The sequence below is a fragment of the Coenobita brevimanus genome, chromosome 88 (genome assembly GCF_032717465.1).
Source record: "Coenobita brevimanus isolate Jiangsu-jjx chromosome 88, ASM3271746v2, whole genome shotgun sequence".
NCBI classification, from domain to species: Eukaryota; Metazoa; Arthropoda; class Malacostraca; order Decapoda; family Coenobitidae; genus Coenobita; species Coenobita brevimanus.
In genome coordinates, this window is record NC_137041.1 from 1,460,632 (window position 1) to 1,476,815 (window position 16,184).

Here is a 16,184-nt window from a genome sequence, read left to right on the forward strand (position 1 = left end):
CAGCAGGATTATATAGAAGGTGTGTGTGTGTGTGTGCGCGCGTTTTCTTGCTACACGACTTAATCTTATGTAATGTTAAAAATATATATCCCATAACATCTGTAAATGTGCCATAACATCTGTAAATATCCAAGACTTAAGTTGTAATGTTGAAAATATCTGTTCGGTAACACTAAAATTGGAATTCCCTTTTAATTAACTTTGTAAACGACCGTAATTGAAGTTGCCTTTACGTACGGTATTATTAAGTGGCTAATATTAACGTTAAAAGAGGTAATTCCCCTTTTAATTAACACTGGAAGCTGTCATATAGAAGACTGAGTAATGTCTTTTTATTTTATTATTTTCTAAACTACCGGTACCATACACCTATACGATTATCTCTCTCTCTCACACACACACACACACACACACACACACACACACACACACACACACACACACAGTTTTTAATGAAGTTTAGCAAAGTGTGGTGTATAAGTGAGGTTACGGTTTCCTAATTAACGCCCGAGCACATCTCCCTGCGTGTACGTTATTGATCGAGGCTGTAAGGGGGGGAGGGGGGAGTGACAGGGGGTGCAAGGAGGGGAAAGAAGAGTGAGGGGAAAAATGGGGGAGGGAAGGGAGGGAGTGTACAAGGGAGTCAGGGGGAAAGACGAGGGGATACAAGGGTAGGGAAGAGAGGGAGAAGAGGGAATAGATAGGGCAGGAGGTTGATGAGGGGAAGGGAGGAAGAAGATGTGACTGAGAGAGAAGGAAAAGAGAAGGGGGGGGGGATCAGGTGAGTGAGGGAGGAAGGAGGGATGGGGAGGGGGGGGATCGAGAGGGAGAGAGCCTGGGAGAGGGGGAAAGGAAAGAGGAGGCGAGGGGGTAGGGCTGGAAATACACACGACCCACATAACTTCATCAGACTGGCCCACCGTAACCATTAAAGTACCGGCGCTTCTTGTCTGTTCCTGCTGCCTCCACACCAGTTTGTTATTATTATTATTATTATTATTATTATATTATTATTATATTATTATTATTATTATTGTTGTTGTTGTTGTTGTCCGGGCTTCCAACCATTTATCTTTCGTATTTGCGTTAAAAAAGAAAGGAAAACCGTAAAAAGGAACGCAGATCATACGAACGGGCCTGAAGCTGCGTGAAGTGGTCAGGGGGTAACAGGAATGCACTAGCAGGCGTCATCCAAGTGAAGGGGAAAATTTCAGTATAATTGTGTAGGGTTTTCATGAGGTTGTAGCGGTAATTAAGGCGTTATATAAGATAGTATGAGGGGCAGGGTAATCCGTAAGGGGGCAGTATCTTCCTTATTAGTGGCGTGGTGGGTGATAAGGGAGAATTATTCTAAGGGTAGGGAGGAGGGGGCGAAGACAGGTAAAAGGCGAGGGTGGGGGAGAGGAGGGGGATAAATGATGAGGGGAGTGTGTTGAAGAGAAAGGAAGTAGTATGAAAGAAAATGGATAGGACAGGAAGAGGCAGACTGGGAATGATATATGAACGTGGAGGGGAGAAGTGAGGGGAGGGGAGAGAAGGCACAGGGTGGAAAAAATCCACAGTGAAGAATGCAAAATGATAATATTGTTGAAGAGGATTGAAAGTGTTTGGATGGTGATGGAACTGAGGGGAATAGGACAGATGGGGAACGCGTTTGAAAAATTAATATTAGAATCTCTTGCTGAGGAAGGAGAAAGAGGAGAAAATAATAATAATAATACGCAATAGAAAAGGTTGTTGTCGAGAGAAGACAAGAGAAATGAAAAGAGAGGTTATATTGAGTGAAATATTGAAGTGATCATGTAGTGTTAGGGTAAATAAGAAGCGTATTTACCCAGCCAATAAGGAAGAAGTGTTGTAAGGGGAAGAAGGGAAGTTCAAAGAGATGAGAGAACAGGAGAGAGGGGGAGGGGTAGTATTGTTAAGTAGCTGGGGATGTTTTGGAAGTTTAGTGGTCAGCTTGGAAGGACGAAAATGAAATACACGGTAGCAAGAATAAAAGAAGGGATATAGGAGAGTAGTTATGAATGAAAGGGAGAAAAATTAACTTAGTATGTGAAAAAGGCTGAAGGACTTAAAGAAAGGATGTAGGAGAGAATGAAGAATGAAGGGGAGAAAGAAGTTAATAAAGATAAGGCTAATTTGGAAACTAAAAGGCATTATTTTGCTGTTTGTGGATTGTGAAATGAAGAGGAACTATGGAAAACGAATAATGAAGAAGGTGGTGTTGAAGAGGAATTGTAAACGATAGTCAGAGTAGTTAGGAAAGAATACGAAGAGGGAAAAAGCCGAGGAGAGGAGGACGTGTTTGGGTGTTTGTAGAATGGTAAGTGATGAGAAAGTTTGAAGAATGAATAATAAAAAGGAGATTGAAAAGGAATCGGGAAAGAATGGGAGAAAGGTAACAAAAGAATAAAAAAAAGAGGTAATGTTGAGGGAAAAGGAAGTGTGTGGTTGTTTATAGAGTGGTAAGTGGAAAGCGTGTTTGAAGAGTGAATAATGGAGAGGGTTTGAAGGTGTAGCGGGGGCAGGGACAGAATGGGGTTGAGAATAGGAAAGGAAGGCTGTTTACGGAAGGAAAGTGTTTGTGAAAGGTGGAGAGACTAATAGGACGTGTTGTACAATAAGAAGGAACGCTGTTGGAGGGTGAAAAATAGAAAGGAGATTGAAAAGAAAGTGTGAAAGAGGAGGGGAAAGAAAGTACGATAGCGTGGAGAAGAAAGCTTATGCAGAGAAGAAAGGGGAGAAGAGATAAAAATTGAAAACGAAGCATATAAGAGGAAGGGAAAAAGTTACGGAATTTTGGAGAGGAAGAGATAGACAGAGAAGAAAAGGGAGTTTGATTTTGTGTCTGGAGAGTGAAAAGACAAATAAGGAACGCTTTGGAAGGTAGATAGATAGAGAGGGCGATTTAAGAGAAAGGGAAGAGTCAAAGAAATGGGAAGAAAGAGAAGGGAATTGAAGAGAAAGGGAAGAGCCTAAGTATTGTGGAAAAAGATAATGGGTAAAAAAATGAGTTTATGTCATTAGGGCGTTTGCTGAGTGGAAAGACATATAAGGAAGGCTTTTGAAGTGTGTGAGACAAAGGACGGGGAGGGGGAGGCATGTGAGAGAAGGAAAAGAGAAAGATTAGGGAAGGAAAATAGAAAGATTGGGGAAAGAAAAAAAAAAGAATGGGGAAGGAAAAAAAGGAAAGATTGGGGAAGGAAAAGAGAAAGATTGGGGTAAGGAAAAAAGAATGTTTGAGGAAGGAAAAGTCAAGGAAAGATTAGGGAAGGGACATGGGAAAGATTAGGGAATGGGGGAAAAAAAAAGTTTGGGGAAGGAAAAAAGAAAGATCAGGGAAGGACAAGGGAAAGATTAGGGAAAGAAAAGAAGAAAGATAAAGGAAAAAAAAAGGGTATTATGCAGAGAAGAAAAGGAAATTTGTGTTTGTAGAGTGGCGAGGCAAATATGAACTGTTTTTCGAAGGATGAGAGTTATATAGGGCGGTCATGATGAGGCGTCTGGAGAATAGGACAGAGGAGAGAAGGGTTTACATAAGAGAGTTGGTTCAAAGGGAGAGGATGTTTGATAAAGGTAATGGGCTACGTGAGGTGAGGAGAGGAAGAGTGGAGTGCTGGATGGTGATGGAGGATGAGGGGGATAGTAGAGAGAGAGAGAGAGAATGTGATGTGAGGAGAGGAAGAATGGTGTGTTAGATGGTCATAGAATGGAGTATGAGGGGGGGATATAAGAACATAAGAAGAGAGGATAACTTCAGTAGGCCGGTTGGCCCATGCTATGCAGCTCCTAGAAGAGTAACTGAACTACTAGAATGAGATAAGGATAGCAAAGAAGGCTCTCCCCCGCCATCCAAACCCTCCAGCCGAAGCCGGCAGGAAAGTCAGAAAGAACACCACGCCGTATAGAAAAACTGGCGTGGACATTTTACAGGAAAGTGTGAAAGGAGAATAGAGACTATCATAGTGTAAGAGAGAGAGAGACTTTTTGTGTCTCTTATACTCATTTTAGGAAACACCTCTCGGTTGGAATGGATGTTTTCTGTAATGACCTTTAGACGTTATTATTCATTTTAAGAAAAACGTATTAAAAAGGGCTTTCAGAGTCTTTATGATTTTTTACAGCAGTTTTATTCATCTTTAGAAAGGGCTCAGATTGAAGGTCTTTTTAAGGAAGGAAGGGCTTGACTATAACAGCATGGAAGTAAAACACCAGCTGGGTTCTTTCTATATGCAATTGGGGTGTGTGTGTGTGTGTGTGTGTGTTTGTTTTAGTCATATATTTTTGTGTTACTTTGATGCCCTGTTTTTACTTCATTAAAGTTTTTTCTTCTATTGTTTCTTTCGTTTTCTTCAGTTTAGTAGACTTTTATGTATTTGAAGGGATCTCTCTCTCTCTCTCTCTCTCTCTCTCTCTCTCTCTCTCTCTCTCTCTCAAAATACCTCCAAGTGAAATGGTTGCAAATACTCTATGAAGTTGCAGGAAGGAGTAAAGGTGTAAACAGCTTAATTAGAGCATTGTAAATAAGGGAGTGGACGAATTGTTGAGACACGTATGTGTAGGCGAGAATAATGGAGAGAGAGAGAGGCAGAGAGACAAGTGAGGACAGTGATGGGAGGGAGGAAAGATAGAAGGGGATTAGGAGGACAGAGGAAAGGAGGGAGAGAGGAGGAAAGTAGAGTGGGTTGGGGAAGGAAGGGGAAGGCTTTAGAGGAAAACGAGGAAAGATGTTGAAGGTAGGGGATGGGAAGGGAGAGTGGATTGAGGAAGGAAGGAGAGAGAGAGAGAGTAGCGGTTAGACTGAGAAGAAGAAAAAGTGAGCGAAAGGGGTGGGTTTGTGGAGGATGGAAAGGGAAGTGATGGAAGAAAGATAGAATGAGAGAGAGAGAGAGCGCGCGGGAAGTGATGGGCATATATTTAACTTGTGTCAACCATTAGGACTGCGTTAGCAACGGCTGTAATCCGGGAAGGGGGGGAGGAGGGGGGTGGGGGAACTGGAGGGAGAGAGGCGACAGTGTGGATAGTTGAGAAGGGGGGGAGGGAGAGATGAGTAGGGAAGGAGGGAGGGAGAGCGTAGTTGAGAAGATAGAGATGAGAAGGGGAGGAGTGAAGGAGAGGATAACTGAGAAGGAAGGGAAGAAGAGGAGGGAAAGGGAAATGTCGAGAGGAGGAGGAGGGGGGGGGGAGGCGATAGCTTAGAAAGAAGGACTTAGAATGGCTATTAAAAGAGAAAAAAAATATTAAACTTGTATATAGAGGCAAGTCTAAAATAGGAATATGGAGATTCTGTAGGGAAGTTTGTTGTGGTATGAACAAATGAGAAACAGCATATAGAAGATGGGCGTTTAAAGACGGCAGGAGAATTGAAAGGCGATAATAGAGACGAACCAAACCAGGTATAAGCAGGTGTTGATGAACTGTCAAGAAGATGGGTTGGAATGAATGAGAAACAGAAGCTGGAGATGGGTCAGCAAAAGGATAATGAGAAAAACTGACGGGCTGGATATAGACAGAATCAAGAGCAATTATAAAGAGATGTTGACGATGGTAATGATGAACTGGAGAAAAGAAAGTTGCTGAAAGAGAGGCAGCCAGGGAACGGGGTGTAAAAGACGAATGAGGAAAAAATGAAGAGATGTGTGTGTGTGTAATATGGAAATGATTAAGACAGATTTAAACCGATGATGATGAGCGTAAAGAAAGTGAAGAAGAAAGGAAAAACGGAAGGGGAGAGAGAGAGAGAGAGAGAGATGAGATGAGTAATGGCTGAAGCTTTAGCAACAAACAGTATTACAGGAACTTAAAACCACTGCCCCCTTTCCCTTTTTTATATCAGCCCTGCCACAGCATCACGAGGTTAGTAAATTATGTCGATCAGTCAGACGGAACAGGTATGGAGGGGTAGGGGAGGAGAGGAGGAGAATAGGTGAGGGGCAGCGAGGATAGGAGAGAGGAGAATAGGTGTGGGGTGAAGAGGAGGAGGAGAATGTAGAGAGGTGGGGATGTAAGGAGATTGAGGGAGGATTTAGGAAGGTATAGGTACAAAGAAGGGGACGAGGCTTCCGGGAATGGGGAGGATAGGGGAGAATTAGTGTGGTGTTGGGTTGATGGGGAGTGGGGAAAAGGGAGGGTGGGGTAGGAGTTATGGGGAGGAGAAGGGGAGTGTAGGTAGGAGAAATGTGTAGGTACCAGGTAAGTTATTGAGAAGGTAGGTAAAAGGGTGGATTGGCACAGTGCAGGTAGGTAAGTAGAAGAGGGATGATGAGAATATGAAACAGGTAGCTAAGGTTAATGAGCACGGTAAGTGAGAGAGAGAGATTTATACCAACAGGGGTAAACTTGGAGAAAAATAAACGCCTTACAGTGTTTGTGGGTACTGCATAAATAATCTAGGACATTGAATGAGAGAGAGAGAGAGAGAGAAATATAGAGGACAGGTAGAATATAGCACCCGATTACTCACCTCAAAAAAGTGTGTTGCAGTCTGCCATGATGCAGTTGCACGGAATCGTTTTGACAGTGAGGGATTATGAGGTGGAGTTTGCGTGGGAAGGATGTGGTTGTGTTTCATTGCTGGCCTTGGTGTGTGGGAAGCTAAAAGTAGGTAAGGGGGAAAAAAAAAAATATTCGAGGTCCCATTAGCCTGAGACAGTTCAGTACAGAATGAAAACTTATTCCCCCTGTGACCTCTCTTCCCTGTGACCTCCTTCCCCCTTGATCTCTCTCTTGTGTGACCTCTCGTTCTGACCCCTTAGCCACTTCCATCCACTCGTAGCGGGTTAGGATTTTCATCTCTCCTATTTGTTCTTTCCGCCTCATCCTCTTATATTAACCTCTTCACTTCAGAGTGCTCCCCCTAAGCCAGCTTTAACCATCTGCTGCTGGAAGTAATTTTAACTGATCCTTTATTTCGCCATTAAAGAGCGTTGGACCCTGGGGATAGGCTCTTGGAAATAATAATATAGGTAAATAAAGACTTAATACAAACGCCATAGTAGCGAAGGAGTTGATATCACTCTACCACTCGAGATTTTTCCTCCTCAAACTTAAACCTACAACAGTTCAAGTTCGGCTGTTTTGGAGGGTTTATGAACTTAGGATACCTGTAACCTGGTGTTTGATTTTTTTTCCCCCACTTTGTTATTCCTTCCTCTGCTTATTCTCTGTTAAAAGAAAACGATGCGTACCTGTTCAGTCTAAAGGTAGTGTTGTAATGAGGTAGTTGATTATGAGTCAGGTGTTGCCCCGCCCACCGCCACCACCCCGCCCGCCTGCAGGTGTGGGTGTGAGATAATTGACAGGATGTTGTAATGGCTCGTCCCACAGAACCATTGACACGCTAACCTTGAAGTCACACCTCTTATTTTCCCTCCCCCTCCCTCCCTTTATTTTTCCTCCCCAGTTTCATGCCTACCTTTTCGTTTTCCCTCCAGTCTCCATTACCAGGTATCATTTTCCATCTTTCCTTTAATAACTTCTCCAACACATGTTCAGCCTGCAGTCCACTGGGTTCGCATTCAGATTTTTAGATGAGCCTGGGATTGCAGCTTCCACCACCACCACCATTCTTTTATCATATGTCCTTCAGTCCCACTAATAATACCCTTTTTATTCCTCTCTCCCCATCTGTTTTCGCTCACCCATCGTTCTACCCACATATTCCCACAATTATTGCATACCCTGTTTCTTTCCACCCTCCTGTTCTTCACCAGCCCTCGCCTTTCTACCCTTCTTGTCACACAGTTACTGCTTGCATACCCCTTCTTCTATCCCTGTTTTCCTCACCTTGTTTGCATTCTTCCTCATATTATTTCTCACTTGCTTTTTCTTTCCCCTTTTCCTTTCTCTTTCTATGTTAACTGCAAGCTTACGTTTTCCTTGCCTTGTTTCTTCTTGTTCTTCCTCTCTTTCCTTTCCTTTTCCTGTTCTTTTTCTTATATTTGCACACCCTGTTTTCCCTCCTCTGGCGATTGTCTCAGCTTTACCTTCCATGTTTTCATTTTTTACCTTTACAATTTATGCTCACAGGTGCATTCTTTCATCCCTGCAAAGTTTTTCTCCATTTTATATATCTTTTTTCCCATTTTTCTGTTTTAATTCGATTTCTCCTTAACCTTTGTCATCTCACAGCTGTTACTTACATAACCTTGACGCGCATTAAGTTTTTCCCTCGTCTTTTTTTCTCCCTTTCAGCTCCGTTCTCGTCTCGTCCTCTCATTCTCTCTCCTTCTGTTTCCTTTCCTCCCTGATTGTCTCTCCTTACTCTTCTCCCCCTCTTCTCTTCTCTCCATCCTTCCTCCTCCTCCTCCTTTTCCCTCCTTCCTCCTCCTCCTCCTTCTCTCCCTCTGACCTTGTTGCATTTCCTGCCCTAAGGTATGTTGTGTTGATTTGGTGGTTAAGGATATGACGTTAGTGGGATGGGGTGTGGAGCAGAAACGTAATTGAAAGGTGGATGGCTAGAGTATGGAAGCTATGATGTGGAAATATAAGATGTAGATTTGATGTGATGTTGAGTATGGAGCTGTGAAGTGGATGGAAGTTTGAATAACAGTATAAGATGTGGAATTTTATGGAGGTATTGGGTGGATGAGAGAGAGATGTGTGGCTTGAAGGAAGAGATGTAGAATGTGAAATCTGTGATGTGGATGTAGTGTGTAAATATAAGATTGAAATTTGTGATATGGGTAGGAGGTGATTATGCAGGTAATGGGAACTGTGACGTGAATGGAAGGTGTATTTAAAAGGTATGTAAAATGCTTTGTGAGTGGGAAGTGGAAGAGTAAGGTATGAAAGCTAAATATTTTCCAGTTGTTAAGAGGTGGAGAGAGTCAGTATGAAAACTGAGAAGTGTTAAGGTTTTGGAAAGTTATATGTAGTTGTATGTGAAGGTGAAAGTATGGATATTGAAACTGATGGAGAGATAGAACTTGGATGAAGAGGTGAGTTTGAGGTGAATGGCCAGGATTTTTTTTTTTTTCTTTAAAGTTGAAAAAGTAGAAAGGTAAGGAAGGAACAGGTATGAGAAAGAGGGAGGGAGGGGGGTATAAGGATGTGAGTTTTTTTCTTGAGGTCAGGAAATACCCCTATATTGAAAGAGTTAAAAACAGTCCCCAGTAGTTGACGGTTCAGTTGCGAAGATGAAGGTTGGGATGGTGGTTTTGTGGTGGTTGTAATGGATGTGTGTGTTGGGGGTTGCGGTGGTGTGTGGTGGTTGTGGTGTGGTTAATGGAGATGGTGGTGGTGGTACTGAGGTAGGTTTGTGGGCGTAATTGTTTGGTGGTGAGTTGGTTGGTGGATGGATGAGAGATAGGTCTTCGTGTGTGTGTGTGAGAGGTGAGGTGAGGGGAGGGAGGCCAAAGGTGAAACAATCTGAAGCAATTACTCTTGATAACCTCAGTGTTGGTTGGCTGAGAGTGAGGAGGTCTGCGTTGTCTTCTTTGTTCCCTTGAGGGCTTGTATCATCTCTGAAACTGTCCTAGTATTACACCTCTTTGTCTGCTGTGTATAAATGATGATGATATTATTTTTATCCCTTAGTCCTATATCTCCTTTATTACCTCTTATGCTTTCTCTGATCTGGCACTGTTTTCTGTTATCTGTCTAGTATTATATCAGGATCCATCTGCCACTATGACTCTTATCTCCTCATCCATTTTGATATTATCCTTCATTGTTGTCTAAGTTTGTTCTGCCATCGTATTTTCTTTCTTGTCCATATCGTGTATCGTCTGAATCCACCCTGTTGTTGTTTTTTTTTTTTCCTTTCTTTTTTTTGGACATGGATCCTGGTGATGTGATTGTCTGATTAAGTTCGTTCTGGCTTCGTTTTGTGTCTGTGTGTGTGTTACCTAAATTGTCACCTCCCTTTTCCATTTTCCTCTTTCTCTTCGTCCTCTTCCTCTCCTCGTCCTACTCTGCTCCCCCCCCCACCTCCCTCTTCCCCTCCTCCCTCCCTCCCTTCTCCATATTTCCTCATTCATCTCTACGTTACCCTCATTCTTCCATTTTCCCCAGTTCTTCTCCCTTTCTCCTTCTTCCTCTACACATCTCCCAACCCTGTCCCTCTATTTCACTCATCTCTTCACTTCCTCCTCTTCTACTTTTCTCCCCCTCTCTCCACCCTTCCTCCTCTTCTACCTCCCTCTCTTCACCCCTCCTCTTCCCCACCCACTGCCATTCCTGCCCTCTCCCTTTCATTTTCCCATCTTTTCACATGTTTACTCCCCATTCCTTCCTCAAATTCTCTCCCCCTCTCTCCACCCCATCTTCACTCTCCCTCTCTCCACCCCATCTCCACACTCTCTCTCTCCACCCCATCTCTACACTCCCTCTCTCCACCCCATCTCTACACTCCCTCTCTCCACCCCATCTCCACACTCCCTCTCTCCACCCCATCTCCACACTCCCTCTCTCCACCCCATCTCCACACTCCCTCTCTGCACTCCTCCCCTTCCCCACCCACTGCCATTCCTACCCTCTCCCTTTCATTCTCCCATCTCTTCTTTTTCTTATTCCCATCTCTTCATTTTCTTACCCCCCATTCCTTCCCCTTAAATACCCTCTCCCTCTCTCCACCCCATCTTCACTCTCCCTCTCCACCCCTCCCCTTCCCCACCCACCACCATTCCAGCCTTAATTTCAGCCTTTTATTTTCCCGTAATGAACTTTCTGCGTCAGCCTCCGTGAATCAAAACTGCGCCATGGTAGAAGGACAGATATTTTTATGCTTATTTTTTCCTGCCGTCCCCTGTTTTTCCCAGTTCCCACTCTCTGCTGTTGACTGGGTACATTTTCGCCCTCTGCTGGTGGGTGGGTGGATAGATGGAGGGATAGATAGGCGGATAGGTGGAGATAAATCCATATAAACATTGAGCCATAGATAGATGCAAAAAGATAGCTTCGTTAGGTAGATGAATTATAAGGTACATGAATGAATTGACGGATGGGGAGATAGGTAGATAGATATAAGTAGATAGACTAATGGATATATTGGTGGATGGATGGAAGAGGTAACTTGTTGGTTGATTGACCGGGTTGGTGGATAGATGGATGGATGGATTTGGATAGCTGGTGGATGGATAGATAAAATAGATGAACTGGTGAAAGGATGGATAGTAGACCAGATATTTTTATGCTTTGATTTTTTCCTCCCCCTCTCTGTTTTTCCCTCTGCCCCCCCCCCCCCTCCTTTTTTTAATCTGCGTTGACTGGATTTATTTTCACTACTGTTGGATGGATGAGAGGATAGATAGAAGGTTGGATAGATAGATAGACGTAGAGAGCTTAGGTATATTAGATCACCGGGAATTGGGTGGGTGGTTGATTGGATGGATGAAAAATGGTATGGGCAGACTGTGTGGGTGGTTGAAGTTATGGGTTGTCAGATGAGTGGATGGTTGGTTGGTCGTTGAATGGATGGATGGACAGATCTGCATTATCGCTACCAGGGTACCGTACGTGGTTGGATGGATGGTTAGGTTGGATGGATGGATGGTTGATTGGAAGGATATATAGATGGAGTTGACTTTACTTATCTGATTACGTTTTCTAAGAAGCCATGTTACTAACAATAATCTAGTAATTAGCAGGCAGGTTGTCTGATATACATGTCTCTCTCTCTCTCTCTCTCTCTCTCTCTCTCTCTCTCTCACACACACACACACACACACACACACACACACACACACACACACACACACACACACACACACACACACACACACACACACACACACACACACACACACACACACACACACACACACACACACACACACACACACACACACACACACACACACACACACACACACACACACACACACACACACACACACTCTAATGGTCAAAGAAGAGACCTGACAATAGCTCCCTCTTGTCTCGGCCAGAAATCATTACATCCCTTTCGATAACAATGATAGTCCTGAGAGAGAGAGAGAGAGGGAGAGAGAGAGAGATGGGGGAACAGGCAGACATGTAAGTAGATAAGGCAAGGTGTCAGAAAAGAATATATGCAGACACAGGCAGAGAGAGAGAGGGGGGGGGAGGCTAAAAGTCGTGTGGGTGTGGATATGTGTGTACCGGTACTTGTGTAGTACTTAGAACTCCTCAATTTATGTGTACCACCTGCTTGTACCCTGCGCGTAGGTGCGTACATGTGCGTAAAGTGCGTACGTGTGTGTGTGTGTGTTTTTCTTTATTACTGCGACAAGACGAAAACGCAAGGGAAGGCTTTTTGGAAATATCGTGTGTACTTTTGCTGGTGTTTGTGTAATTTCGTGTTATATGTTTGGCTTTTATTTAATCATGTAATTTGTCGAGAGTGTAACATTTCTTTGATATTACTGCGACTATGAAGCAAACCTACAAATTGCTACAATAACATTTTTTTTAATGACTTCCAATTAGCCTAGTATTTTCCTCGTATAATATTTTTAGTAATGTATTTATTTTTTACTGGACTCATGTATGATTTGGGTTCATTATAGCATTTCTTTGTTATTGCTGCGACGGGAAGTAAACGCTTGAGGGTGGGGTTCATGGAATAGTGTGGCCTCAGCTTGTCCTGTTTACCGTATCGTTTAATGACCCACCATCCAGGTACTGGCTCAGGTGATGTTGCAAAGAAATGAGAGAAGGTACAGGTGTAAAACGGCATTGGCGAGTGAGAAGTAGACTGGGATTATTGGGGAAAGAATAGATGGATGGAGAGGGGGAAAGATGAGGAGGAGAGAAAGTATTGGTTGTAAACGATAGTGTAAAATAAGGTATGTAGGGACTATTAGGAAAGGAAATAGATGGCTGGATGAATGGAAGAAGAAAGAATAAATAGATAGATAGATAGAGAGAGAGAGAAAGGGAAAGAGAGAGAGCAACGGGAGACATGAAACTCCTCAGAGAAAGATGTAATTGAAAACGGTAGTGAAGAAAACAGTGATTTAAAAACAAAGTCTTACGAAGAAAATGGAGATTACAGACGGTTATCAAATGCAATAATCGAAAGAAGAAATAAGGTTACCAGGAAGAGCGTAAAATAGGAAACGTGAGAATGAACATGGGAACGAAAAAATGTGAGATAAAATAATAAAAGGTAACGAAATATAGAAAAATAAGAGGAAAAATGTGGCCGAGAAGAGTACCTGAAAATAGAAGGTATGTGATTGGAATAGGAAGCTTGAAAAAAGTGCCATATGGAAAAATTAAATAAAATATAAAATAGGAAAAAACTGGAAATCAAGGAAAAGGGCGAGAGAAGTGATTTAGTCTGGTTACGTCCTAGCTTCCTTCCTCCTCCCCCCCTCCTTTTTTTTTTTCCCTCCTCTTTCCCTGGTCTTATTTCCTCTCTTGATCCCGCCCTTCTTCACTTTTCCCCATTTTCACTCTTCCCTTTCTTCTGTGTTGTACCCATTCGTCCCATTTCTCTTCTGCCTCTTTATCCTCCTCCTCTTTGTTCTCCCTCATCCTAATATATTTTTTTTTTCCACTCTCCATTTCTGCTCTTTCCTTCCCCATTTTTTTCTTCCCTTCGTCACCCATCCTACTGTCTTTTCCATTTTCCCATCCCATCCCATTCTCGCCCTGTCTTCCCTCCCCACTCCTCTCCTCTTCTCTTCTCTCCACACTTTCTCTTCTCTCTTCCCTCTCCTCTTTCCTCCCTTCCTCTTCTGCCTCCCCTCTACTCTTTCCTTCCTTCCCTCCTCCCCTCTTCCGCTGCCAGGCATAGTATCAGCACTCAATCCATCAAAACTTCATCCTTCATCATTCTCTCCCCCTTACCTCTACTCTCCCCCACGTCCCCTCTCCCCACCTCCTCCTCCTCCTCTCCATTCGCACTTTTTCGTCCACCTCCCTCTACTTCCTAATTCCTTCTTTCCTTTCTTTTCTTCCTTTTCTCCCATTCTCCTTTCCCCTCCCCACAGCCTCTTCCCCCATTCCAACCATCTCTCCACACACACACACACGCTTCCCCCTCACCCACCCTCCTCCCATATCTCCCCTCCCTCACTACTCGTATATCCTCCTCTCCTTCGCCCTCCTCCTCCCCAGTTCCCCCTTCTCACCCCCCTCCCCCGTGTTTTTTCCTTGGTGGAGTGTTTGTTGGTGGAGTCTGTGGGATATTTCTCTCGGATTTTCGGTAGTTAAGGCCACCAAGGAATTTCTCGGGGAAGATGGAGTTTCGTTATTTATTTAGTTAGTTATTTACAGGTGTTTGTATGTAGTTATTTTTGAGGAAATCAGGCGTAGGGTGATGGTGGTTTTATCTACATCTTTTCAGGTAGTTTTGTGATTCATTTTATTATTATTATTATTATTATTATTATGAAGCATCTATAGTTATTGTAATTACCTAGCATACTCGTTCCTGTTGAATTTATTCTTTAAAGTAGTTTCGAAATCAGCAGTGTTGATTATCACCACCGCCACCACCACGTCTGTTTATTCCTAGATAAGATAAGGCAACTTACCTCGGTGTTAAATATTTACGTTGCTATGAGCCTGCCTACCCTTGCTGGCGTAATAAAGTGTGGTATGTATGAGCCATATTACAGCTCCTGCTGAATATTTAGCCGGCCTGGTAATGAACTGTGAACTCGGGTTGCCTTGGCGACGTGGGCTGAGGTGGTGTCTGGCCGAGCCTGGCGTCATACTTCTTAATTTAGCATTTATTAATGAGTATTTATTAATTCGTGTTTACTTTTGTAGTATTTATATTTCTTAATTCGGTATTATATGAAGGATTAATTCTTTACGCTTGTTTAATTAGGTTGTATTATGATAGGTGGGGGCGCCCGTCATCCATCCACTCAGTGTAGTGCTCCCCTCAGGTGACGACACTTGAGTGACAAGCCAAATGGTTTCCTATAGCCCAGGAAACCATTTACTGCGCTGAATGGTGACAATATAACAAGATGACGGTGGTTTAGTGGGCCAAGGCACCTCAGCCGGGTGTATCGGTAAATAAAATGTACAAAGTACGGAATTACTTAGTGTTTTGCTTGACTAATGTGGTGTTTGTTTTGTTCACAGGTAAGTAGTGCGATGCTGGACGACCATCATGGGGCGTCAGGAGAGACTGATGTGAGTACCCTTGCCCAGAAACAGTGTGCTGGCTTGTTATGCACACACACACACACACACACACACACACACACACACACACACACACACCACGAAGCCTCCATGCCCTCCATTTTGCAGTCTGGCTTTTGCGCACACACACACACACACACACACACACACACACACACACACACACACACACACACACACACACACACACACAAACTCAGAAATGCTTTCCCTGCTCGCACGAACTCACGCAACCGCCACACGCACTCCACATGCCTACCTTACATGCTCTCACTCTTGCACGACTCACGCAACACTCACAAACGTTCATTTTTGCACGCACTTCTTCACCTGCCACTCTCAGACACTCCAAAGCAACACGCACCCATCTTGAGACATGCACGCAAGTTTTACTCGTCACACGCGTGCCCTTTGATGCGCACTCACGTTTATTTGCACTCAGTTTTCGCGTGCATGCAGTCAGTTTTATGCAGGCGTTTGAACGTGACTTAGATTATATTTCAGTACATTTGGCTTCCCTTTTTATTGCAGTTTAAAGCGCCAACGCACACACACACACACCACATGAACACGCACACGCACACACACACACACACACACACACACACACACACACACACACACACACACACACACACTCGCTGGTGCAGTGGTAACGCTCTCGCTTGCCAACTGGTGGACGGGAGTTCGCGCCTCGCTCAGGTTGCGAAAAGTTTCACTGACGAAGTGGGTGGTTACTGTCCCCCTTGAGCAAGGGAACGGGTGTGTGCGTGTGTGAAGGTCACAGCCTTGCCCTTAGATCGGACTATATGAGCTCTCAGCTCCCTTCCGGGAGGGTAAAAGCTGACGATCACGACCATCAAAGTGATCCTGACCGACCCGGTGAATTACACACACACACACACACACACACACACACACACACACACACACACATTGCGCTTGAGTGAGGGAGTGGTGTGGGGGCAGGGAGCTTGGTGTTGCATTATAGAGTGGGTAAAGAGACCTTCCCACTACGCTACACTTCCTGCACTCTCACACTACACTCCCTGCACTCTCACACTACACTCCCTACACTATATGTACACCTC

General features: G+C 43.8%; 1 protein-coding gene across 7 annotated transcripts in view; it reads left to right on the plus strand.

Moving 5' to 3' along the window:
• LOC145411128 (heterogeneous nuclear ribonucleoprotein L-like) overlaps positions 1–16,184 on the plus strand; it is a 535,656-nt gene that overhangs the window by 150,087 nt on the left and 369,385 nt on the right. For 6 of the 7 annotated variants that reach the window (XM_080281172.1, XM_080281173.1, XM_080281175.1 and 3 more), the window contains one exon: positions 15,031–15,081. The exons of the other annotated variant lie outside the window; for it this stretch is intronic. In XM_080281172.1, the coding sequence (XP_080137298.1) occupies positions 15,031–15,081 (51 nt within the window). The remainder of the gene's footprint in view (positions 1–15,030; positions 15,082–16,184) is intronic. 7 annotated transcript variants of the gene reach the window in all.